At 34.3% G+C, this 27,718-nt stretch overlaps 1 protein-coding gene across 1 annotated transcript in view; it reads right to left on the minus strand.

Annotated features, from left to right (window-relative positions):
• LOC134278473 (uncharacterized) overlaps positions 1 to 27,510 on the minus strand; it is an 86,795-nt gene extending 59,285 nt beyond the window's left edge. The window contains 23 exon segments of the mRNA XM_062760792.1: positions 3,021 to 3,112; positions 3,557 to 3,646; positions 4,005 to 4,091; positions 4,287 to 4,341; positions 4,719 to 4,848; positions 5,106 to 5,193; positions 7,057 to 7,176; positions 7,391 to 7,492; positions 7,640 to 7,836; positions 8,117 to 9,645; positions 13,960 to 14,090; positions 14,277 to 14,432; positions 14,544 to 14,693; positions 14,921 to 15,124; positions 15,328 to 15,420; positions 15,621 to 15,714; positions 15,801 to 15,914; positions 21,318 to 21,377; positions 23,327 to 23,460; positions 24,284 to 24,391; positions 25,423 to 25,538; positions 25,727 to 26,503; positions 27,332 to 27,510. Coding sequence (XP_062616776.1) covers positions 3,021 to 3,112; positions 3,557 to 3,646; positions 4,005 to 4,091; positions 4,287 to 4,341; positions 4,719 to 4,848; positions 5,106 to 5,193; positions 7,057 to 7,176; positions 7,391 to 7,492; positions 7,640 to 7,836; positions 8,117 to 9,645; positions 13,960 to 14,090; positions 14,277 to 14,432; positions 14,544 to 14,693; positions 14,921 to 15,124; positions 15,328 to 15,420; positions 15,621 to 15,714; positions 15,801 to 15,914; positions 21,318 to 21,377; positions 23,327 to 23,460; positions 24,284 to 24,391; positions 25,423 to 25,538; positions 25,727 to 26,051 — 4,175 coding nt within the window. The 5' untranslated portion in view covers positions 26,052 to 26,503; positions 27,332 to 27,510.
• Between the last annotated feature and the right edge of the window lie 208 nt (positions 27,511 to 27,718).

Here is a 27,718-nt window from a genome sequence, read left to right on the forward strand (position 1 = left end):
TTGCAGAGGTTGCACATCTTTAATGAAATTTAATATACAGATTTATCATAAGAATATCTAGGTCAAGTTCTGTTTTGGGTACAATCTGGCCATTTTAGAGTTATGCCCGTTGGGCTTAGAAAAATTCCAATAATTTGCAGTTTCTGTTCACTTTCTTTGCAGAGGTTGCACATATTGAAATGATATTTGGTACACAGAATTATCAGAAGAATATCTAGGTCAAGATTTGCTACTGGTACAATTGGGCCATCTTTGACAGAGTTATGCCCCTTAAACTTACAAAAAATTCTAATAATTTGCAGTTTACGTCTATTTTCTTCACAGAGGTTGCACATACTGAAATGAAATTTGGTATACAGATTTATCATAAGAATATCTAGGTCAAGTTCTGTTTTGGATACAATCAAGCCATTTTTGATACAGAGTTATGTCCTTTTGACTTAGAAAAATTCCAATTATTTGGGGGAGGGGAGCATAAGTGTTTTACAAACATCTGTTTTTCTGATTATTAATGTTTAGTGATAAAATAATAATTATTATATTCTTTTGATAAACAACAGCATATCTTCTCAAACTGACAAAAACTTTTAGTGCCCAGGACTCTTAACATATTGATTTGAAAAGGAATTTTCATATAAAGTTTTTTTTATTTCTTCCCCTTATAATTACAGGCTTTGAGATGGCAGCCCCACTATCCTTGGCACAAGATGTGATCACTTGTGATCTTTGTGACAATGCTACCCAGCAGTATTGTAACAACTGCCAAGTCAACCTGTGTGTCGATTGTGTCAGTAAACACGTAGACATTCTGAAATCCTCTACGCACGACATAGTACCCTTTGCCAAACGAAAGATTCAGCTTGTTTTCCCAGAGTGCACCTCTCATCCTCACCAGAGATGCGAGGGGCATTGTGATCAGTGTGACGTCCCAGTCTGCTTCAAATGTCTCACCGGTCCTCACAATAAACATGATGTCACCGACATGGCTGACATTGTGGCCATGACAAAAGAGGAAATCAAGAAAGACATGGAAGAAATTGAAGACGTTCTTCTTCCCAAGTATGGACCAGATGATAAAGATTCAGATAAAAAGATACAAAAATGTAGAACCAAGTTTGTGAAGATGGAGGAAGATGCAGAGAAGACAAGGGCACTCTGGCATCAGGCAGTGGATGATATATTTAACAAAATCAAGTCCACTCTGAAGTTAAAGAAGGAAAGCTGTGAACTGGCTCTGAAGACAAACCAATCCAAAATGAAGAAGGCCTTGCCAAATTTGAATGAAACAGTCAAACAAAACAAATATATTCTAAAATCTAACAAAGTATCAGAAATCACAAAGTACAAATCCAAACTGGCAGAATACAGGGAAATTTTCACCGACATTGATTTACTTTTGCCAGAATGGGAGTCCATTACTGTCCCAGGGGTTAAATTAAGCATACAATTAGGAGAGCACAAGGCTACACTGACACAGACATCCATATCCAATGCAAGAGAGGAAACGCCTTCTCCATCTCTGAATGAGTTTTTAGATAAACCCCAAGTTATTGCTGATCTCCCGACTGGAATCACCCCCCTGTACTCCGTGTCCTGTGAGGGAAGCAGTGAAGTCTGGCTGTGTAGTAATGATCAAATCATAAGGCGGGTAGATCTACACAAGACAATAAAGGATGTGGTCACCACCACCTGTATAGAATGCCCCGGAGACATAGCCATGTCTGTAAAGGGGGAGCTCATCTACAGTGACTTTGACAATAAAACAGTAAACATCATCAGGAGTGGGAAGTCTGAGAGACTGATCACGGCACCACAGGACTGGCTGCCACTAGGTCTCTGCTGTACCAGATCAGGTGACATCTTAGTCAACATGGCAACCAAAAATAGGGAGCAACACAAGATTGTCCGATATCAGGGACAGTGGGAGAAACAAGAAATAATGAAGGATGAATATGGCATTCCAATCTTCAAAGGGGGTTCAAGTCCCTTGTATTTGGCCGAGAACAACAGTGGAGACATCTGTGCCTCTGACTGTAATGCTATGGTCGTGGTTGTTGTCAACAAGACGGGAAAAGTCCGATTTAAATATAAGGGAGAATCTGCCAAGAGGAGGAATTCCTTTGGTCCAGTTCAGATTGTGACTGATTCATCAAGTCAAATCATTGTATCAGACGTATTCAATGACTGTCTACATATTCTGGATCAGAATGGATATTTCCTCAGGTGTATTGATGACTGTAGACTTGTGGCCCCTGGAGGGCTGAGCTTGGACTCTGAGGGAAGGGTGTGGGTGGGGTTAGAATCAGGCAATATGAGAGTGATTCAGTACTTAAAATAAACAGAAATACCACACCTGTTACATCAGTCTTCATAGAATAGATTTTTCACAGTGACTGAAAAGCTCTTTTAAAATGTATACATTAAAAAAAAAAAAAACTCAGTTATTGTAAATTTTCTTCAATGCTTTTTTGACACCCCATTTACAGTGTTTGCAATAACCATTACCATGTAAATGTGTTGGAAGGGAATATGTTGGGATGTTTCTTTTTTGCAGATTGAAAAACTGTGTTCTACAGCTATGAAGACTACTGGAACAAATATACAGACAGAATCTCCCTGTAAAAAATTTTATTCACAAAATTCATGCCAGGCATGCTTAGATTTATTCAACAAGCTCTTTTCACTCATTCAATAAATAAATAAAATACTTGTATTAAATCTACATATACATCCAAGCATACATTTTCACAGGATTTTAAGTTATAATAGTGTCATTATCTATACATGTATGTATTTTTAAGTGTGTATTCTATCAGTAACTTCCACAGTTTGGTGTTGGATCTATACACATTTCTACTATCACACTCTCATTCTTAAGCCATATGACTAAACATGTCCATTCTTTTCTCAGAGTTTTATCTGAGTCTATAATATCTCACTACTCAGGTTCTGCAATATTCTTCTTTCTCCCTCTCATCCTTCCTTTCTTCTAGTTTTATCAGAGTCTATGATTATCTCACTACTCAGGCTCTGTAGTTTTCTTTTTTCTCCCTCTCCCCCTTCCTTTCTTGGGGCTGTTTTTTCTTCTGTTCTTCATTGTAAATGTTATACACTGAAATACAGACATCATTATTCTCAATCAATATAGTCTCAAAGATAGTGTTACATAATTAATATGTGTGAAACATTGTTATTCCTGGCTATTGAAAGACAACATTATTTTCAATGAATACAGTTCAGAAGTCTCAGATTTTGACACATAATGATGTTTTATCCTAAATTACTTATTAAAATGTGTTAAACATTGTTATATCTGATTATTGCAGTATTTGACATTGATGCCTTTGCCATCTGTTGTTTGTAAGCAATTTCCATGAGGATCAAAAGTAATGTTGGGAAACCAACCGATGAAATAAAAGTATAAATTTACTGGTATCCGTTTATTCACCATTATTCCCAGGACTGCTTTATTTCACTTGTGAAATGCTGCAAATTTCTTGCTTAAAATGTTACAACATTATGTATTTCTATCTGTTACAATATAATTATGTAAGACCTTTTCATCCAGGTAATTCAGTAGTTTTTCCATGGAGCATTTGATTCCAGCTTCAGTTATCTCCCTTTTCAATACATCAATCTCCAATGGCTGTAAGGAAATTTTCTTTTGTAAGTTTAACATGTGATTCACTTGACGCTGTTTAAAATACCTCTTAAATTTAATGTGGTATTGAAATTGTACATTTCTGGTTGATGTCCAGAAAAACCAACATTTAAGAATAGAAGTATCATAAGTGTACTATGAGAATTGTTATTACATACAAAGTGTTTAATATATTCAAGAAAAACAAAAATTAAAATACTGCAGCTCATTTAATCATTCCACACTTCCTATTCTGAACACAAATATTGTTGCCCACATCACCACAGCATCTCATAGTACAGGAGTGTGTGCATATATAAACCTATCTTTATTATATTCCACTGTGTTATATCACATGACCTACCTCGTACATCAGTACTCTCGTGTACAGATCTGGTGTATCCAGAATAAACTGGGAAATTCTTTGAGTCAAATCTGATGACGACGATCCCTGTAAAATATATATCTGCAGAGTTTTGAATGTATCAAGTTCACAGATTTATGATTTATTAAATGTATCAACTTCAGAGATTTATGAGATCAAAATTCCCACAATCTCTTATTTTTGTTTAGACTCTGAAATATTTAATTAGTCTTTGAGTATTCTAAAAATTAATAATCAGATCATAAATCAACAAGAACTCACAGCCTGGGATGGAGTTATCTCCTCTTCTTCTATCATACTCTCCTCCAGTACAACGCTAACAAGGGAAGATCCAGCATTAAAGTTTAGTAACAATGAAACATTTATTTTCATCTGATTTCTTTAATTTAGTTTTTACATATTACATGTCCAATTCTTTGATTCCATTCTAGTGAATATTTAAAGCGTATAAATTACCAGTACAGAAAGAGGGTATTCTTAGTTTATAATAGACAGTGGGTATGATGTTCCCTAATCTGTGATTGGCTGTAATATTAGTAATATATCTAGTCAGTGTTTGGCTGTGATAATTTTATAATATCTAAATATTGATTAGTTATTATAATTCTATATCTGGTAATGGGCACAGGTATTTGTGGACAGGATGGAGATTGGCTGTTATAATTGACATTGATTAGCTGTACTGACTGTTACCTTCTGTCCGATTCCTGGCTGCTGCTGATTTCTTCCTCCTCCTCATCAGAGACTGAGATCGGTCCCCCCTGCTTACTCTGTTCTACTGTTGTCTCGTCCACAGATAACTCAAACTCGCTGTCTGTCTCATCTGTAAAAACAATCTCAGGTATTAAAACCTGACATCTTTTTTGGGGGGAATTTTGAAAACATTCATAGATCTTCCAAAAACAGTTTTATTACACAAGTACACAAAATTTTGTATTTAAACATTTCAAGATTATAAAACTTAATTATGAAAAAGCTTATTTTATCGTTAAGTCGGTTTATGCTAAAAAAAAAAAAGCTTTTTTAAAAGCCCAAATACTTTTTAAATGAATAAAACATGAAGATCTTTATTGCACATACATTGATGGGTTTGATGGTAGATGTCCTTTAACAGAAGAACCATTCTCTTCTTGCCAACTGGTTTTACCCCTATCTTCTGAACTTCTCTCTGAAAGTTAATATAATAAAATGATAACATAAAAAATAAGCATGGAGTTACAATTAAAATTTATAATGGAATTAGTCCAAAGAAAAAAAATTCTAAACTTTTGCAATAACATTATAGAATATAAACATAGGTAATCAGAGATTACAGAGCTCACCTCAACGAATGTTGTCTTTAAGTAAGGCAAAGTCACAAAATAACCCAACAAAAAGTGTACATCCAAAAATGCAAAATTTATGAAATTTTGATCTAAAACTTTGGAATAGACCTATATAAAAACTTCAAACTAGTTCTTCATCACGAAAATGTGATCAAAATCCAGCATCTGAAGCAAGCTAGTTTAAGAGTTTTCATCCCTTGATGCATCATTTGGGCAAGTTTGGTTTATCTAAGCCTTATAGTTTCTTGGTGATAGACCTGCACCCATAACTTTTACATGGTCCATTATCTAGAAACGTATGTCGAATTCAGCAAGTCCATTAGTATGCATCCTAAGATGTATCATCCATGCGAGTTTGCACAACATATGGCTAATAGTTACTTAGAAATGAAATCTGCATAAAAATTAAACCTTTTCACTCATCCAAAAAAAAAGTAGGTTAGATTGAGCATCTGAAACCAGCCTTGTAGAATGCATGCAACCTTAGATGTATCATCCATGCAAGTTTGGTCATTAAAGAGCTCATAGTTACTTGGAAATGAATCCTGCATCAAAAACTTTAACCTGTTCACTCATCCAGAAAATGTAGGTCAGATTCAGCATCCGAAGCAAGTCTGGTAGTATGCATCCTAAGATGTACCATCCATGCAAGTTTGGTCAACATAGGGCTTATAGTTACCTGAAAATGAAACCTGCACCAAAAACATTAACCTGTTCACTCAACCAGAAAATGTATCAGATTCAGCAAAGCAAGCCTGGTATTGTGCATCCTTAGTTTTACCATCCATGCAAGTTTGGTCATTATAGGGCTCATTGTATCTTGGAAATGAACACTGCTCCAAAAGCTTTAACCTGTTCACTCAACCGGAAAATGTAGGTCAGATTCAGCATCCGAAGCAAGCCTGGTAATGTGCATCCTTAGATGCATCATCCATGCAAGTTTGGTCAACATAGGGCTTATAGTTACTTGGAAATGAGGCCTGCACCAAACACTTTAACCTGTTCACTTAACCGGAAAATGTAGGTCACATTCAGCATCTGAAGCAAGTCTGGTAGTGTACATCCTTAGATGTATCATCCATGCAAGTTTGGTCAACATAGGGCTTATAGTTACTTGGAAAACAAGACCTGCACCAAAAACATTAACCTGTTCACTCAACTGGAAAATGTAGGTCAGATTCAGCATCCGAAGCAAGCCTGGTAATGTGCATCCTTAGATGTACCATCTATGCAAGTTTGGTCTACATAGGGCTGATAGTTCCTTGGAAATGAGACCTACACGAAAAACTGCACCAAAAATGTTAACCTGCTCCAAAAACATTAACCTGGTCATTCCTTTGGTGAAATTGCAGCATCTGAAACTTTGACTGGTACAATGAAACACATTAGAAGCATCTTCCATGCATGTCTAAAAATTAGGACAAAGAAGTACTTGAAAAGAAAACTGCTCCAAAAAACTTAACCTGAAAAACCTGGGACGCCGAAACATTTGACACCGATAAGGGTATTATAGAGCTCCCCCAACTTCGTTGAGGTGAGCTAAAAATCATTTTCCTGACCAATGAACTCAATAAATTAATGAAACTTTAATCCAACAATTAATATTTTGTTACTTTTGAAAACTTTTCCTCAGATTTGACAGGATCATGATAGTATTTATTTGGAATAAAACTTACACATCAGTGACATTATTTTATTCTATGTACCTTGAGTTGTGGAGTGGCCATACTGTCGTAGCTTGGCATGGGGGTAAAGGGTGAAGGAGGAACCCAGTCTTTCTTGGATCTTTTGGGTCGTCTGCACTCATTTGGAGTCTTGAAAGAATTCTGCAAAAGTCCAAATGTTTGAAAAATTTAGTACAGAATATATCTAAAATACCCTACATTTAACTAAACAAAACTTCCAACTAAAATATTTATAGCTAATACAAATTAATCCAATTCATGTTTATCATCAAATCATTTTTTTTACTTATAAGGAGGAACAGATTGAGCTGTTCCTGTTTTGCCTGGAATAAATTGTGAGAGTCAAATGAGATACCAGATTGTCTGTCTCTTGTTCCTCCACCATTTCCACGTCAAAGCTGTCATCCTCAATGTTCTCCTCCATCAACTGGTCCTCAGGTCTCGGGGGCAGGGAGTTCTGAGGCAAAGAAAAATCCAACATTAAATACAGCCGTGGAAAACATCTACCCGAATATAGAGCTTAGAAAAAATGAGTAGTAATTGGTATTTATAACATTTCAACATCAACATTTTGGTTGACTTTCTGTACAGAAAATACACATACGTGTTTTAAACCTGGTTTTGAATTTGTGGGAGTGTCTAATTCAGCTACAGGATTGGTTGGTTTTATTGGTGTGTCATACTTTTCTTCATTTCTATTGGATGACTGTGAAGGGATGGGGACATCACAGGTAACAATACATCCACCCATCCCACTGTCATTAAAGTCCTCCCATACATCCTGGTCTGGTTCAACTAATTCTGAAAAAAATACATACAGGTGAGTAAAATAACAAAAAAGAAAAAATGACTTGAAATACTGTAAAGGCTGTCATTTTTAACTTGAAAAAAAACCCAAATTTACTCAATTCAAAATAATTTTCCCGTACTGTGGCATATCAGTATTTCTTGAAAAAAGTATTTGAAAGGTATCAACTGTAATATTAAGCATGTAAAATTTTTAAAACAAATTGAGCTGAATCTACAAATTAAATCTTGTACAAATTCAAGGTTAATACAAGTACGAGTATATCAGACATACCTAAATCATTTTCCACAACTTCAGGCACTTGTTCCTCTTCTTCCTGGTAATGCTGACTAGATGAAGCAGCCTCAGGTGGAGACTGATCCACATGACATATTACAACTGGCTCTTCACTCTTCTCTGGAGATAGAACTTGCCTTAAATTGACTTTGGAAGGTTTAGTCTTGGTAAATTTGAAGGTTTTTCTTTCATTACTTTGTTGCTGACCAAACACTGGTGAGCCAACAGCAGAAAGCACCTGACATTTGTCTTCTATCACAGATACTTCATCATCATCATTTCCTGAGTTTGTGGAAGTTACAGAGGTTTTAGGAGTAGTAACTTTATTCCTTCTACTATTACATTTAGTATTATCGTCTACAGATTCACTTCTAGGATCATCATCCTGCTGGGGACAAGAGAATTCACATGTATTATTTTCCTGATCACTGTATCTAATACATCTCTTTGATTCACTTTGATGTGATCCTTCTACAGATGTTTTGGTTTTTCTGTGTTTACGACCTGGTGTGCCACAACCACGGTTCTCCTCACTGGCTGCTGGATCTCGTATTGTGGATGCCTGCATGTCTGGATCAGCTTCTGGATCCAGTCTGGACAATACTGGAGACTCAAACAAATCCAGACCAGATGAGTCCAGAGCCTGAGGGTTAGGTGATCCTACCTCTCCATCATTCCCCTCTGCAGAAACATCCCTCTCTGGTGATCCGTCATGACTAGAATCACTGTCCACTACCAAGGGACTGCTGGCACGTCCACTTTTGTCTAGAACCTGTTGTTCGGCAGATTGTCTGAACTTGTCTGATCCTAAACAAGGAGGAGTGTCTTCTGTCTCACTGTATATAATCACATCCTCATCTTGATATAGAATACTATCAGCATGTTTCTCCTGTACTATATGTTCTTCATTGTTTTCCTCTGCTGATTCTTCATTGCCTTCCTCCTGCACCTGATCAATCTCCATATCTTCCTCAATCTCCTCTTCAGTATCTTCTTTATCCTTTTTCCTCTTTTCTTCCCTTCCTCCCATCAGATTTTCTTTTCTAACAGAATGATCTTCATTGCTGACTCCATCATCAGGAAAAGCCTCCATGTCCTTTATTTCAGATTTCTCTTCCAGACCATCATTATCCTCAGAAGGTTTGACATAAGTCCCATCAAAACTGTCGTCATGGAAGAACAAGGCTATTTCTTCCTCACTGACATCACTCTTCCGCTCCTCTGGATCCACCACTGATCCTCCTGAATCCTCCTCTCTTCCCCCTTCATCAGAGTGGCTGTACTTCTTCCTCTGTGTGAGTCTGATGTCATTATAGTCCCGATCTGACAGCTTCTCCCAGTCATTGTTATCACTACTACACCCCTCAGTTTCTCCTGGATCCCCCTCTCTATCATCCTCTGTCAGGTCTGTAAAGTTTCTCTCCTTCTGTTCTTCTTCTTCCCCTGTTTTATCCTCAATTCTGTCTTCCTCTTTCTTTTTATCAATAACTGAGGAGCAAATCTCTACCAAATCAGTAATCTCTAATCTAAAAAAAAAATACAGCATACATGTCAATCAATATTAAAATATTTATTTATAATGTAAATACACATCTTTCTGAGAATTTATTCCGCAATACTGAGTATATAGAGCTATTTCTTAATAAAGTGCCACGCCACAGCATGATACGCCCGTCAAAAAATTACAATTAACTTAAACAGTTTAGAGTGCAAGAAAATCATGTAAACCTTGATTCTAAAATTTCCATGATTTTTTCTATTCCTTAAGATATTTGTTTATCCATCGATATCCCCTGTGGTGTAGGCATTAATTATAACAAATTACATCATTGATAGATTTCTATACTGGTTGTATTAGACCTTAATTGTCAAATGCTCATCATATTAAACAATATCAAATTAGTCTTAACAACTTAATTTAAACCAAATTAATTTTGAAAATAAAAGGCTAGGCCATCAAATGACATATGCTATTTAAACTGACCAGCAGTTCTTCTGTCTAATTCTCAAAGGATACAGATAAGAAGATGCTAGCTAGCCTTCCTAAATTGAACTCATTAATTAATCTTTGACTGGATGCTTGTCTTCTCATTACTATAGATGAATGAATCTGCACTATCTACCATAAAATATTTTTAAAACATATAAAATACTCAATGATTTTTTTTTTTAACATTTAATGTCAGAAAGGTTTAAATATGCAATTTGTATGGAAAATGGACATGCTGATTCCACCCCTATGAAATTAGTTTTTTAAATTAATAATATTATATAATATTAGATTAGTTTATAATGCAATATCAAATTAGTGTTAATTACTTTTCATCAAAATCATTTTAAAACTTAGGCTAGCCAACAAGAGCTATTTTTAATCCAACAGGCTTACCCATCTGCCCAATTCCCAAAGGGACATAGATAACACCGATGGTCTCCAGTTTGCTCCTCACACTAAACTCATTAATTTCTCTCTAATTTGACATGCAATTTTCTGTTATCAAAACTCTTGACCAGTGCTTGATAATTACACTCATGGGAGACATGGGATTTCTCTTAACATACATAATATCTGTTATAGATTGCTGTCAAGTATATGCTGAAAAAAATAAGTATTTTCTTGATTTAACACTTTTTTAATAAGGATACAACTAAACTTTTGCATTTTTTAGGATTATGAAATTCAAAATTTAAAAGACTTAGTTTTTAAAAAAATTTCACTTAAATTAAAGGTCACAGTGACCTTGAAATAGGTCGCGACACACCTTCTACCCAAGATGTATACATTTGCCAAGTTTGATAGTTCTAGGTCTAATAGTTTACTAGTTATGAGCCGGACAAGATTTTTCCATATTTGGCCATAGCATCTTAATTAAAGGTCAGAGCGACCTACTTTTTGTGCGCGACACACCGTCTACCCAAGAAGTATCAGTTGACAAAGTTTGATAATCCTAGGCCTATTAGTATTGAAGTTATGAGCCGGACAGGAATGGACAGACGGACGGACGGACACGAAGCCTATAACATAATACGTCCCGTCTTAAGACGGGCGTATAAAAATCTAAATCTTCATCTCTGTATACCAGTATATTCAAATAGCCAAAAGAAATTATTTACTTGAGAATTATCATGACTAAATACAAGTAGACGCCGGTCATTTTGCACCTCAAAAGTTTTTGAAGAGTTATCTCCCCTTGATGAAAATAGAAAATTTTTAATTTCTCTCAGTTTCTGTGGTAAATGATTTGTTTTATTTCATATTTTAATAAAGAGAGAGTTTATGCATATTTTCACCAAGAGATTTGGTTGAAATTCAAACTGCTTTTCAAAATATCTTAAACAAGAGGCCCATGGGCCACATCGCTCACCTGAGTAACTTGGGTGATGCAGTTCTTCAGCAGATTTCCCCTCTTGCTATACCTATCATGCCCCCCTACCCCCTCCCCTAACATGATTTTTATACTTTAGAATCTACACTACCCAAGGATGCTTCCATATAAGTTTCAGTTTTCCTGGCCCAGTAGTTCTTGAGAAGAAGATTTTTAAAGATTTGTTCTATATATTTCTATGTAAAACTTGCATTCCCTATTGCAGCGATGCCCAACCCCGGGGGTCATGATATTATCAATTTAATATCTACACTACCCAAGGATCCTTCCATGAAAGTTTCAGCTTTCCTGGCCCAGTAGTTCTTGAGAAGAAGATTTTTAAAGATTTGTTCTATATATTTCTATGTAAAACTTGGATTTCCTATTGTGGCCCGGCTACCACCGGGGGTCATGATTTTTACAATTTAATATCTACACTACCCAAGGATGCTTCCACATAAGTTTCAGCTTTCCTAGCCCAGTGGTTCTTGAGAAGAAGATTTTTAAAGATTTGTTCTATATATTTCTATGTAAAACTTGCATTCCCTATTGTGGCCCCGGCTACCCCCGGGGGTCATGATTTTTACAATTTAATATCTACACTACCCAAGGATGCTTCCACATAAGTTTCAGCTTTCCTGGCCCAGTGGTTCTTGAGAAGAAGATTTTTAAAGATTTGTTCGATATATTTCTATGTAAAACTTGCATTCCCTATTGTGGCCCCGCCCTACCCCTGGGGGTCATGATTTTAACAATTTAATATCTACACTACCCAAGGATGCTTCCACATAAGTTTCAGCTTTCCTGGCCCAGTGGTTCTTGAGAAGAAGATTTTTAAAGATTTGTTCGATATATTTCTATGTAAAAATTGCATTCCCTATTGTGGCCTCGCCCTACCCCTGGGGGTCATGATTTTTACAATTTAATATCTACACTACCCAAGGATGCTTCCACATAAGTTTTAGCTTTCCTGGCCCAGTGGTTCTTGAGAAGAAGATTTTTAAATGACCCCACCCTATTTTTGTCTTTTCTTGATTATCTCCCCCTTGGAAAGGGACTTGACCCTTCATTTTAACAATTTAAATTTCCCTAAATCGAAGAATGCTTTGTGCCAAGTCTGGTTAAAATTGTGGTTCTGGAGAAGAGGTTGAAAATGTGACAAGTTTACAGACGGATGGACGGACGAATGGACGGACAACGGACAATGGGTGATCTGAAAAGCTCACTTGAGCTTTCAGCTCAGGTGAGCTAAAAACATGAGCTGCCATTAACTGGACAATAATCAAAATTTGGTAAATTCATTTAGTAGATCATTTTATTTGGTAAAACCTTTAAAATGCTACGGTGAAAAAAAATACCGGACCACTCACTTATTAGGTACAAAATATGGTCATTATACATAGAATCCCTTAAACAAGTAACCAGTCACTCCTTTGCTCACCAATAGGTCTGAGTAATGAATACTAAAGTTTTGACAATGCAAATTTCTTAATACCAATTTCTATAAAGAATGGGTATACTTAACTGGCCAGAAAAAATGCCGTAAATTTAAGTTTTATAAAATCTTTATTTTTTTTCCATCATATAAACCCCCAATATCTTAACTGTGTATTCATGGTACGGACGTGAATTTAAAACGATCTTTTCGAAGTAAACTAAATAGATATCGAAGGCATGGTGCCTGAAGATTTCTTGAATATCAATAGATAATCAGGGTCACGCGTTTTTCATCGTCTGAATACATAGTCAGCACATGTTTGCCGGCTGTTCTTACGAAAACTGTAGTTGTATATTGAACAAAATAATGTTATATTTAAAGGAGAAGTGCCGACAAACGTGCGCTCACACTAAATTTTACAAAAAACATGTTCAAAATAAACTTCACGCTTCCACTGTTATGACTGCAATTGACCTGTTAAATATCACGTGATGTCCACCTGCGAGTGTACTCGTGAAAACAGTTACATTGTATTCTTCAACCTGACCTCGATCTAAATCGTGTCTTTGAGCGTGTTTTGTTGCCGTTTTCAGAATTTAGCAATTGAATATTGTTTTAATTTTGCATGTCATCACATTTTTAAAATAATTTCATATTGACATCGCTGTAAAATGTTAAACACGTATTCGAATTTTTGGAGAGAGAGAAGGATAGAGAGAGAGATGTCAACAATGACGCTGATCTATAGCCCCGCCTCCTATAAATATTGATTGTGTGACATAAAAACCACTACGGGTACATGTCAAATTCCAGAAGACGACACTCATGTATCATTGCTTCAATGTTGATACATGACAACAGGGCATTGTTTTTGCATTAAAGTTCCACCTAATATAACCAAGTATATGTAGCCCTTTCCATTGCTCATAATATATTTGGGATTCACTTCATTTTCAGCTTGGTAGAGGAGTCGCAAAAAGATCCAAAATAGGGCATTAAGTCCACCCATTCTTTGCGATACTCAAAACCAGCTGCCTGACCTTGCAGCCAAATCCTTTACTTCTTGGACCATTCCTTTAGGGAGACATATGATCCCTGCATACAGAAACTTCATAACTGTTAACACTGTGTCTGTGGCAAAATCTGTCAGCATTAGTTCATCTTTGCAGTTCTACAAATTATAGAAATGTCATGAGTTTATGATTTGCAAACTCATTTTATATACATTGCATGTATCTTAATGAAGTATGCATGTCTTTAAAGATTCAGTTTTAAAATACTGGCACTTATTTTTTAAAAAAATTGTTCCAAAACCTAGAGCAACAACACCCCAAGTCAAGTAAATCTGAGAACTGACCTGGATTACATTGGGACACTTAACATTTAGGATCAGTCTGTGAGCATGTATTGTACCATCACTAGCTTTAATCTTTAGATCACTTAACACATGATTGTTCACCAAGGAAGCCATTTTCTTCTGGTGATTCTCTGAGACTTTCTGCTTTGTACTCTCCTACAATAAATTTAACAAATAATTTGAATAAAACCTCCAAATAATCTGTTATGTAAATAACAAAACTGAATTCACTCTTTTTGTTTCATATTCAATATATATACTCCTCACCTGCACTCTGATTGGTGAGTCTGGACAAAAACCACTACAGGTCAGGTCAAGGTCAGGTGTTGCCATGGCACTGACCTCTAGTTCAGCTAGTACTACTGCAGTCTGTGTAGAGGCCAACAGGGTGTCACCATGGGCATCAGTAGTGCCCAACTGTTAGTGATGAAAAATATAGAAAAAGTTAAAACATGCACCATACTAATATAAAGTACTTAACAACTTTAGATACTAAAGATAAAACTTGCTGATATAAAAATATTAACTGTTGTCAATTTTTCCCCCTAAAAGTTTTGTCTGACTACTTGAATATAACTAAAGAAAAAAAATCCCTCATTGCTAAAATACATTTTATGAGTACCAGTATTTTAAGTCAGACTCACATTAGCTTCTTGTTTCTTTGTTAAGGCTCTGTAAGATGACTTTCTTCTTCCTGGAATGTCCTCCATCTTCTTTATGTTAGAGCCGACAACAAAGCGACTGACAGAAATAGGTGGCATCAATCTCTCTACGTAAAACGTGTCTTTGTTTTCCAAGCAAGTCAGTCTATCTGTTGCTAACTCACATCTTGTCCACAATGAAGGAAACTAGAGAAAAGGTGAAATATGAACATGGAGATTGGATTTTTTAATCTTTCTGTTTATAAACTGATATTTTGCTTCCAAACACATGTCTGAATTAGTATGTTATTAAAATGACACAATATAAATACATTTTTTTTTTTAATTTCAATATTCATAATGTTAACATTTTAATAATAAATATTACAAACATTTGACCTTCTGAGTACCTGATTATTGTCATTGGAGTATTTATCTTTAACCTGACTCTCAGATAGAACTGGAGTCAGATATTCCACATCCTCCTCCTCATCTTCTACTTCCTAACAAAATAAACCAGCAGGATTTAATTACCTCTTCACAGTACAAATTGCATATTTAAAAAAATCATTATAATTATGACAGCGTTAAAGATGTTGCACCAACTTATTGAGGATGATATTTAATAAGCTAACAAATTTTCTGCCTGCTACATAGATGTATTTAACTTGCCATTAAAACTTGTGGATAGATCATAACTAACCTGAGGAATAAGCATGGTCGCCACTCTATCTGACCACCGCTTCCATTTTTCTTCCTCTGTCAGCACCACCAGCAGTGGGGGTGGGGCTGACTCTCTAAATATAAAACCAAAATACTACTTTATCATTCTCTTACTGGAGAAGCTACATCAAATACTTCACTTTACATTCCACAAACTTACGTCTTTTTCTTCTTCCCCTGTTTTAGAGGTTGGATCTCTGTTTTCTTACTGGATTCGGAATTATGCAGAGAATTGGACAAGGCTAAGGCAGTCTGTAGCTCCTCATCATATTTACTGGTGGAAAGAAATAACAAAATCGATCAATGAAAAAGATATCCTCTAGTGTTTATCTTTCTAGAATAAATCAAAGGCCTGAAAGACCACAGTGGTGCAACATAGTAGAAAGGATAAAATAAGTTAAACTTCTCATGTTTTACATGTACATACAAAACTTAATTGATTTTAATTGCTTTTTACAGCAAAAAGAATTAAGTACGTTAGTTATTATGCGGAGGCCCAGTATTTTTCGTAATATAATATACAGGTTTGCCAAAATTTTAAATCTATGTGCATGTACTAGATGATTGGTAGTTTTAGAATATGCGAAGCAAAATTTCCACACTCTGTTATTTAGACGTATAGACCACGTTTAAAGATCCGTTTTTTCCGGATATTGCTAGTTTTTCCACTATTTTCGACAGATATTTCTAAAATTGAAGTAGTGCACACCCCTCAAGCAAAATAAAACACGTATATTTCGAAACATTTTGATGAAAGACAGATGAAAACAGGGATAAGATTTTGCTCGAAGAATGTGCAGTATGTTTATTTTGAATTTACAGTACTATTTCCGGTGGCGGATTGAAAGTTCATTGAGAGGTGTATTTTTATTTATGTGAAATTATATAACCATAGTTCATAAAAAATGTTAATAAATAAATAATCCATGCAACGGCAATATATTTATTTTTCATGCAAGTCTATTTGTCAAGAAAAATAGCATACAAAGTTGAAAATACGAAAGAATAATAAGACAGATGACGATAGGCCCAGCGATGTGTAGGCCTAACTTGAATCTGACAAACATTTCCAATAAGTATCAAGAACCAATGAAAACGCTAAATAAAAAAAAAAATCAATTGATTAATCTTATTAGCACAGAAGAAGAAAACGGGTTTGTATTTTTTGCCAAGGGTATAATTTTATTTAAGAAACTGAGAAAGTTCATATAGCTCAACAGATGTGAATAAATTACGTAATGATAACAAAGATGACGTCACAATAGATCCCGTTTGATTTTCTTATAATTTATTTTTTTTTTATTCAAAACACTTATAAAATATAATCCTTTGCAATTCTGTTCAAATTAATCAATATTCTGAGGCCATATATTGTTGCATTCATATATAAACACACATGTATATGTACGTTACGGATAAATTTTAAATCATATCCTTCCCACAGTCAGATGGTTAATATAAAAAAAAAGATACTCCGAAAACGTTGATCAATACTTAATTTCACGCTCTATATTTGTTGCTTATTGCGCCTCTAGATAAACTTTTGAATGCACCGGTCTATATTTTTAGAGATGTTTATATTCCACGATGAATTAACAAAAAAGGCATATACTTCACCTATTACTATTTTATTAAATAAAGATTACTAGATAAACTAAAAATGACTGTCATTAATTATCTGTCAAGGAACCTGAAACGTCAATAGACGACAGAATTGGGAGCAACATATAAAAGTTAAAAAGAAAATTCGAACACAAAACCTGGGGGGGGGCAATTTGGATGAGGGGGATCGTTGAAACAGTTATTCTAAAAAATAGGGCCGGGGGGGGGGGGGCATATTGCAAAGAAAAAATACTCAGTGCGGCGGCCCTTATAGATATACCGGAATTGTCATTCCTGATCAGTCCCAATTTTCATCCAATGTTTTTGTGTCCGGGGAAAAGAGCTGTAAGACGTCATTTCAGACATATAGTTCCCTTTGTTATTTAAAAAAAAAAAAAAAAGTTTAACAAACTTTATTCTCATTAATCCGTATCCATTGAATTTGTAAGTTTTCATCATCATCTTGTAAAGGTATATTTTCAAAGATATACATGTATATGTATTCCTTGTAAACGTGTGTTGTGCAAAAAAAGTCAATTAAATTTAAATGTAATGTTCACAAAGTACTTGTATATTCGTTTAATCACGAAAATCCTTGCTTTCAAGCCATAAACGGCATGCAGACTAAATAAAATTAAACAGATCTTTCTATTTGTTTTGTTGCCTTACATAAATATCGGAATTCCTGTAAATTACACAATTTAAATCAATCGCGTTACATAGATACTCAGTATCACAAATTTAAAACAATAACCTATTTATTTATTTCCGGCATGGATAAAAAATATCAGACACAGTTTAAAAGTCAATTTAACCCACAGAAACTTGGGGATATTTAAGTTCAAATTCGTGAAAAAAAAATCAATTTGAACGTAGATAGCAAATACAATCTTAATCTACACTTAATCTCGTAATTTTTTTAAGCTCAAATACGCCATATTTAGCTTTAAAATTTAGTTCGAGTTTACATTCTCAATCAAATTAAAATGACAACTTGTTCGTGTGAAGTTATGTTTCTAATCAGAAATATACAAAAAGAGATTTACAAGTGTTACATGTATATAACAGGCACGTAGCATCGTTTTTTTTAAACTGGGGGGGGAGGGGCAGAGAATTTTTTTTATTCACCTGGAAAAGTTGACAAGCAAAAAGAAAGCATTGCCAAAACTCGAAATTCCTATTTCGCGGGGGGTAGAGGCCAATTTTTTTTCAGGTGCCGAGTTTTTTCAGTACCAGTTTTTTGCATACAATACTGCATTTCCCTTACATCACTTTAGGCCAGATAAAATCAATCTTTAGATTCTCATCCCCGCCCGCCCCTCTCAAAGTCTCCCGCCCCGGCATTTTTTATTTTGATTTTTGGGTGTTAGTAAAGGCATTTTCATGTATTTCTATTCAGTAAGAATTTGGGTGAAGTTTAAGAGTTATCTCCCGTCTGTATTAAAAGTCGCGTGTCGCTATTTATAGCAAAGGAGCCATGTGATGAATGGAGAAAAATCGGCAATAAAAGCAGTTTAAATATATGTAAGGAAAAGATTACTTGTCAGTATAGAGAAGGCAGAGAAAAAAATAATAGCATAAACAGATCTAGATACCATCACTGGCATGAGCAAGGTTTTTAAAGATTTTTTTAAGACTAAGTATAAAAATAGACATGGAAAATGACACCGGGTCAAGTTTTAACGATCTCCAACTATGTGTGATTTTGATTTGAAAAAAAAAAATCTTGGGCAGACTTTAGAGAATGTTTAGTGCTAAGAAAATGTTAAATCTTAAAACTGTTGAGGCCTAGGTTTTTTCGGTAGGATATTTTATTAGAATATTTTATAGATTTTGTAAATATGACCTATTTTATTGTCGAACATGTCAAGTCTCAGGAACGATCCAATTTTTGAGGAAGGTGGAATTCTATGATATTTTACAGAAAACAGAGGGATTTGTAGATAAAACTAAAGGGTATTTAGGGAAAGACCGATGAGAAGTCATGCATACAAAATTTACTGGTATCAGAACCCCACCTCATTTTGTTTTGCGTGTGCCGTATATGTGTACTTGATAATTTGTTAAATTAACAATAAATATCTAATTATTTAAGCAAGAATTTTCTTTAAGTATTTAAAAGAATATGAAAAAAATAACATTTATTTATATTGGCATAAACATAATGAAAAAATGTGTACGAAGAGTCCATGTTTTGTTGATACTTACAATTTAACAATTATAAAAAATAAAAAATAAAACCCGCCCACCCGCCCCAATTTTTTAGCAAAGTAGGATGAGAATCTAAAGATTAATTTTACCTGGCCTTACCATAGTAAAAGCTTGGGGCTGAGCAGCTTTTCAATAAACATTTTCAGTAGTAAAAGTAATGTTGGGAAATAAAAGTGCCCCCCTCCCGTTGCTACATGTACGTGCCTGTATAACTCTGAAAGAATCTATATCCCGCATTTTAATTTTAAAGCATTATTATGTCAATGGAACATACTTATTAATAATATATATCGATGTTTTACCTCTCGCGAATTTTTTACTCATATGAAGACGCCACTTTTTGCCATGAAGAGCAATCTTTTTAAAATCAGATTTCTTTTTCGCTCCGAAATTCTGATAGTCACAAGGTGTACAGCAATCAGAATTTCGGAACATAATAAAGATCTGAAATAAACATTGAACGCAAGTCGTTAAAAATACCAAGGTTAGATATATTTGCATTTAGTAATTGTAAACATGATGGCAGATCAGTCTGCAATTAAAGAATGTGCATCATATATGATCCAAGAAAAAGGGGAAGTTCGGGGGTTTTTTTGGGGGGGGGATGCTAACCATGATTCAATAATGCTGAAAATCCTATAGTAAGAGTGGATTAATGATTTCAAGCGACTTGTCAGAAGGGAAATTTTCAATGCTAATTACTACCGAAAAAGACTTGATCGTATATCCTTTGAATGTTTTTTGCATATCCTGATGTTCTTTTTTTTGGTTTGTAATTAAAGTTGAAAAAAATATGTTCACGTATGCATATACATGTATATGTATTCTCAAAAAGTAAAAGTCGAAACTGAAAATTGTGCTTTGTTAATTTATATAGTTACACATGGTATCAACAAACTTCAAATTAAGATAGCCATCTTTATCATAAAAACCATCATAATAATGCACGAACAATATCATATGCAGTTAATTATGCATGTATAATGTATGTCCTCGTGTTTATTTTATATTTAAAAACTTACACTGTATACACACACACACAAAACAAATTGAATATAAGAAAGATGTATCGTTCATTCAGAATTATAAGATTTAATCGTGATCAAAAAATTGGAATAATGGACTTCAAGCTAAAAATTATGTTCCATTGACTTTCTTAATGAATCGTTTTCTCGGAAAAACTAGCAAAATCAATGACCAACAAAATTTCCAGTAAAGACAAATAATTTTTAAATTCAGCAAAATTTAAACTCTCTCCACATTTTAAGAATAGCTCACGAAGGAAACAGAAGAGTAAGCTATAGCTTTTTTCAGTTCAAAATTTATTCTTCTTTTACACTGTATCGGGAATAAAACGTTCAAAATCCGATAACGTCAAGTTGACGTCATAACATCATTGCGTTATTTTCTTACGAAAACTACCTATATTTAAAGAGCTCTCTTGGGGAAATGGTTTGAGATGATAACAAAAATTAAAATGACTTAGGAAGTGGTCATTCTAGACATGTTTCAAGAACAATTTAATTAGAATTTGGGACTGGGCGGATTTTTGCTCATACCGTACTTTCTTCTTTCTCTTTAGATCTGATGGTACTGATTTTTTCTTCACATGGTCTTTATACACATACCACCTTTATGCAACCAATAAGCTGGTCATGTTTTTCTTACATTTTTTTTAATGAAGTATTCTACCCTTCTCGGATATACCCTTGAATCAGGTCAATGATGTGGTAAAAAAAATAAAGACTGTTTTCTCTTAATTCAAGTATGGCCCCATCAACAAAACATTGAGTGAGTCAATCAAGGAAACTCATTCATTTTGAGATCTCTAGCTCTGATTAAACTACTCAATTCAGAGCCTTACCTGTTGGGTTCTTTTAGCTTCTGTTTTTTGGCCTGCTTGTTCAGTTTGCCAATGCCTGTCCTGGAATAAATACACAAAATTCACTCATTAGAAAGTTACAAATTCCAGTAGTCTATTCTTACACTTACGGAGCATTTACAAAAAAAATAACGTAAAAAATAGTGTTTGGTGTAGTGTTTCTGAGCATGGTGTCTCTTCCTTCCAGCTACCATGTCTGGCTAGCAGCAATGTGAAAAGAAATATACTAAAGGCTTGCCTATCATTGCTAGTATTTACAGCCTTTTTATAATAAGAACTAGGTAGTGTTTCCTTTTTATTAAAAAGATATGGGACACCTTTCAAAATACAGGTAACAAGTTGACAGGAACTGGCAGGTACACTGTAGTTCTCCAAAGAAAAACTATTTACTAATAAAAATTTACAGTAAAATATAAGTGCTCATTATGTTTCTTAATGAGTGAAACAAAAGTGCAACATCAATACTAATACATTGTAATTCAATCGTAACATTTTTTTTATTTCTGCATTAAAGAAATATATTGCAATTATGTGTCATGACACTGCAAACTAATTGTTGAAAAAAAAATCATTATACAAAATCAAATTAATCTTGATATATCAAATTCATTTTGAAAATAAAAAGCTGGTCATCCAGTAATGAAGTGCTTTGACAGACAATAAATTACAATTAAGAGAATAAGAGAAGAGAGATCTTTAATTCTTGTGCCTTATTCCCTGGAGATTTGATAACACACACACGCTTGATAAGAGATATGCCTTAACAACCTCCAACACCAAACTCATTAATCTATCTTTAACTGGATGCATGTCCAGTCATTATTCCCAAGAGACAAATGAATTTACATTATCTTCTATGTAATGTAAAAACTGTTTTAAACACTTGATGATGTTTCTTTTTTTTAGTTTTAATGAGTTGTTTTAAGCTGTACTAGTTCACATTTTTGTACAGATATTCTAGATTCTATCTCTCAAACCTTATAAATGAGCCAAAAATGAACAAGTCAATTTAAATAAAAAGTAAAACCTGTAAAATGCAGAAAAATTAACAAATAAAGTTGAAAATTCCAGGTGCATACCTTCATATGGTGAATAATAAGTGTGCAAATTTTCAGATAAATCCTTGCAATAGTTTGTGAGAAACGGTCTGCACAAGACCACAAAATAAAAATGAAAAAACACCTATAAAATTCAAAATAATGATCCAATCAATATGAAAATAGCAGGTGCACACCTTCATATGGTGAATAATATGTGTATAAATTTTTAGACAAATCCTTCCAACAGTTTTTGAGAAATCGTCCGGACAAAATCTCGTCTACAGACAGACAGACAGACAGACAGACAGACAGACAGACAGACGGACGGACAGACGGACATGGTGATTCCAATATACCCCCCCTAAACTTCGTTTGCGGGGGGTATAATTAACTCAGATCCAAAACCACAATCAGAAGTAACTATAGTCATATGTAAGACTCTAAAACTCAGGTTAGCCATCTGGAGTTGAGGTCAATCACCTTCTTTTACAGAAGATCTTTATTAGGACAACCAAATCAGAAAATTGTCTCTCTTTCACAGGATGTACTACCAGGTATATTTTTTGTACTAATGATAATACATGTATTGTCTTTATGGGAGCTTGGCAATGGCATGGAAAAACCATCAGAATTCAGACGCTAAAAGAAACAACCTAACCCTAACGCTAAAAGAAACACAGAAACCCACCCTAAACAACGCCAAGAACACATCAAGTAAGGTCACAGAGGGAGATGGTGAACCAATATGGGAAAGTCCAGTAATGAATGAAAAATAACCATGGATATAGAGGGAATCTGAACAAGGAACAAACCTGACCAAGGCTAACAAGGATAAGGTGATCATCTAGCTAAGCTACTTTATACAATGTAGCATTTATCTAGATACATACTTGACTGACAGAGGGACCACCCTGGCTATACTACTTTATTGGTATTTATCTAGATACATACTTGACTGACTGAGGCACCACCCCAGCTGCTATATTTATCTGCCTCTCTTCCTCCTGTTTCCTGATCAGGTCCAGGAGTTGATCTGTAGAGACACCAAGGTTCTGACTACATTTCTTCATGTGAACTTTCCTTCCCTAAAAAAAGTAAAAAAAATATTTGCCAAGTTTTATTTCATGTGTAATAAAAACAATAATTTGTAATAAATATTTTTTGTATATCTAAACATCAGACCAAAAAATTACCCATCAGTAGTCATTCATAAAATATTTTCAAAATTTCAAAGTAGTGCTTAACTAAAGAGATGTTTTTTAAAGTCTGACAAATTCAAGAGTGTGTTTTAGATTTATAGCAATTCATTTCTAGCAGGAAGTCATAGGGTTTTTCTTCCATATGAAAATTTACACAACATCTTTAAAGCATCCAGATGACAGAAATGCTGGTCATTTTGAGCGATAATATTGGGTAATTACTTTTGTTTCTCTATAGCTTATCTTTCATCATGCAAGCTGATGAGCATAGGTATAAGAATAAATAATCACTTTTCAAAAGAATAGGCCTGTCATTTTGAAATTTTTCACTGTCATGATAATTTTTGCATAGTGTTTGAAAGGATGTATTGACCTGTGTGCTTAATATTTGTCACAAAGATGCATCATCCCTAATTTTTCTGCACAGACATCATCTGTTTTAATACCTGCCCTCCCCAAACTGATTCAACAAAAGACAGTTAAAATCATATCAGTAGCAAGAATGGACTCTGTAAACATGAAATATCACCAATTGTAAATATCTTTTCATAATATTTCTTTTCAAAAAATAAAAGAAAGATATGGAATTAACTTTCTTAACACCCTTTAGAACACTCCAAACTTGCATTTGACTCAATATTAGAACTTTCTAATATTATAACAGAGATTTATGATTGGTAATCAATGCATGTCCCCCTGATTTACTCACATTTTCTGACTTGAGGGTCCTTCCACACATGGGACAGTCTAGTACTGCTATGCGAGCCTGCTCTAGTTCTACTTTTTTCTGCATTTCCTTCTGTTTTAACTCCTCCACCTATAAAATTATCAAATATGGTAACAAGGCTGGAATAACAAGCCCTGTGAGGCCAAGACTGTTCCCTACACTACTACAGATACTGTATACAGGGTTATATTCGCCCCATGTTATTTTCGCCCTTTCATACTTGCAAACAATTTTGCCCCATTTCAAATTCGCCCATTCATAATTTTGTTTAAGAAATTATACAGTATTCTTTGAATTCGCCCCATTTTAAATTCGCCCAAATGAGGGTAGGGCGAAACGGGCGAAAATAAAACGGGGGCGAAAATTTCCCTGTATACAGTAAGCATTACCAATCAATTATGGTCTGCTATGGGCGATAACTCTATACCATAAAGGTTTTATTTTTTACAGTCATCTATCTCAAATTTTTTCATCTTCTTTCTTTCAAGTAAATTTGAATTTTATTTTATATCATTATCTTCAGGTAAAAAAAAATGAAATTTAAACAGAAATATTTACATTACACGTGTTTTCTGTATATAAAGTGAATGGAAATCTATTGCATTCAAAACTCCATAACACAGACAGGGTGCCAAAAGGTTAAAGCATGCATTTTATTTTGACGTCACAATCATTGAACACCGAGGAAGTGCAACATCTTAATCGAAAATAAAAAATCACGCTCATATTAACCAGAAGCTATTACAGTTGGCTCTACCATTAACTGTAGCTCATATGAAGGATAATACACAGGCTTTTAAATATAAATCACATTTGCAGTCAAGGAAGAGAGTTAAAAAATGTTAATATAAGCAATGATTCATTATTTTTTTTTAAGATATAGTCTCATAACTGCAACGATGTGTGCAAACAAATATTCATAACATGTTAATTTGTTTGCACACACCGTTGCAGTTATGAGACTATATCTTTCAAAAAATAATGATTCATTGCTTAAATATTCTTTTTCTGATAGCTAGGTTCACTCTCTCTTATCCTAATCCATGCAGAGATTACCTGGACTATGCATGGTTTACCTGCACTGTACCTGGTTTACCTGATCTAAACAGACAGTACTGTACCTGGTCCATGCATCTGTTTAGATGCTGTGTTTTTCTGGCTGAATTGTAGTGAGACAGATCCTTCAGACAAAACTGACAAGAGAACTTCTCCTGAGGAACCACATCCTCACTGGTCTCTAAAATGTACAAAAATTTCAACTATCAATATAATTTACTGTAAAGTATATTATATTTGGTATACTTAAAGATAAAAAAGAGCAGTAACCACAATTTGTGAAATTTGAACTTGTAGAGTACTTATCATTTTAAAGACTTAGTACAAATAGGTTTAATCAAAGTGGTACCTTGTTTTAGACAATCCTACCTTTTTTCTGGAATCTTTCTTTAAGACATTCAGTGACATGATGCTGAAAAGCTTCTCTGGGGAAGCTTAATTCACAGGTAGGACATTTTTTACAGTTATCTGTATCTACATCTACCAGTTTATTTTCTGGTTCACTGACGACCACCTGACATACTGTTGACTTTTGTTCCTTTACGCTGCTACTTTGTCGAAATTCACACGTCTCATTTAATACATTGTGTGAAACTGACAATATACTTTTCAAATCTGTTTTGGCAACACTCTTTTTCTTCTGTAGCGATAATTTGGACTTGGATTTTTCCTCATTATTCTTCCGCGTTTTCATTTTTTTTTTTTTTGAAAATTATACTGTTGAATATCAGATATCAAAAACAACAAGGACAAATCCACAATGAATCATGTATCCACAACATCACACATGTATATGTATTGTGTTTATGTTTTCTAATCTCCTCATCCCTTTACTATAAACAACAGAACCAAAAAATCACATCACAAATGTAAATGAAAAAAAAATAATCACAAATTTCCTCATTTGAAATGATACAGTTTATATTACATTCCGTTCTGACATTCTCAAACATATGAAAATGTATACATCTGCAGCTATTTCCCTAGACTAGATTCTTTTTGTCTGAAAATGCCGAATCTTCTTGTTGTTGTATCATTTTTTCAGTCTCCTCCAGGAGGAACTGGTAATCTTCTTTAATCAATGCATTCTGACGCTCCCTTGCACGTTTTACTCTTTCTGATTCTACTTGAAATAAATCTGGAAAACTGAAAGTAAGAAATTTTTTATCAGTTTGTGCGTTTTTCTGTCAAGGCTTCCAAAGTTAGCAAGTAATGACCAGTAATAAATTGAATGACATACATGTCTGCATGCATACATATACATTTTTTTATCAAAAAAAATAAACTTGACTGTACATATAATTTACATGAAATAAGGCCATATCTTTCAAAAAGAAGTTTGCTTATACTTTCTTGACTCAGAATAACAAAATGCAAAAATTGAGTAGATAGCACAGGCACTTGATTCAGTAATAAATTTTAACCTATAGTATTATCATTACACAAGGTATCCAGCTCTGAATATACATAGATTACCCCCTCCTCAGTATTGCACTCATTTACACTTTCAGGGGAAATGCACTGGCTAACTTTTTATTACCATCCAATGTCTTCTACGATAATTTATTTTCACAACTGTGTAAATTAAAACTGAATAAGTATCTGATACTTATTCTGCGCTCACCCCAATGGTCGCATTGTCAACATAATAAATTATACTGTGGTTTAAAACTTATTAAGGAATCAAGTGCTTGTCTTATGTAGCAAAATCGAGCTTGTAAATCAAATGCATTATTTATACAGATTATGAAGATAAATCAGTTATCAATAGCCTTAAAAATAGGAAGGAAAAGTTTTGGCATGTTTGGAATGGGTTAAAAGTTTCCTGGCCGTAAAAAAAAGTTTTGAGTCTGCCTCGATCAACCGTTGTAGTCAGTGGGTTGGAGAGGGCAAATAAACAATTTTAAAAGATGGCCCAAGGAATAATATATTTCTCAATCTGTTAACAATTTATTTTGATTAGCGGTTTATTACCTATATAAACAAACCACCATTCCAGTTACAACTGTCAATGAAATGCCTAACGCACTCTTCTTAAACAGCTTAACCAATGGTGTCGTAACTCTATAATCTGGATCGAAACGCCGTGTTTTCATAATTTAAATATATTAATCACAATTCTATTCTAAAATTGATTATTTGTTGCAGATCATTGGAGGTATAATATGAATACATTTTTGTATCTCGTAACCAGCCTCTATAACCAGGCAGAGCGCATGCGCGCAACAAATTTACATCGAGTTCGGAAAACAGCAGAGAGGAAATTCGGAATATATAACGAAAACTAGTAATGCTATTCTCAGATGCAGAAATTTATGCATAATTCAATAAAATTTTATCTAAAAAGCCGAAGAATTAATA

This window comes from Saccostrea cucullata, unplaced genomic scaffold, assembly GCF_032062105.1.
Source record: "Saccostrea cucullata isolate Sc308-1 unplaced genomic scaffold, CSIRO_AGI_Scuc_v1 ctg459, whole genome shotgun sequence".
Taxonomy (NCBI): domain Eukaryota; kingdom Metazoa; phylum Mollusca; class Bivalvia; order Ostreida; family Ostreidae; genus Saccostrea; species Saccostrea cuccullata.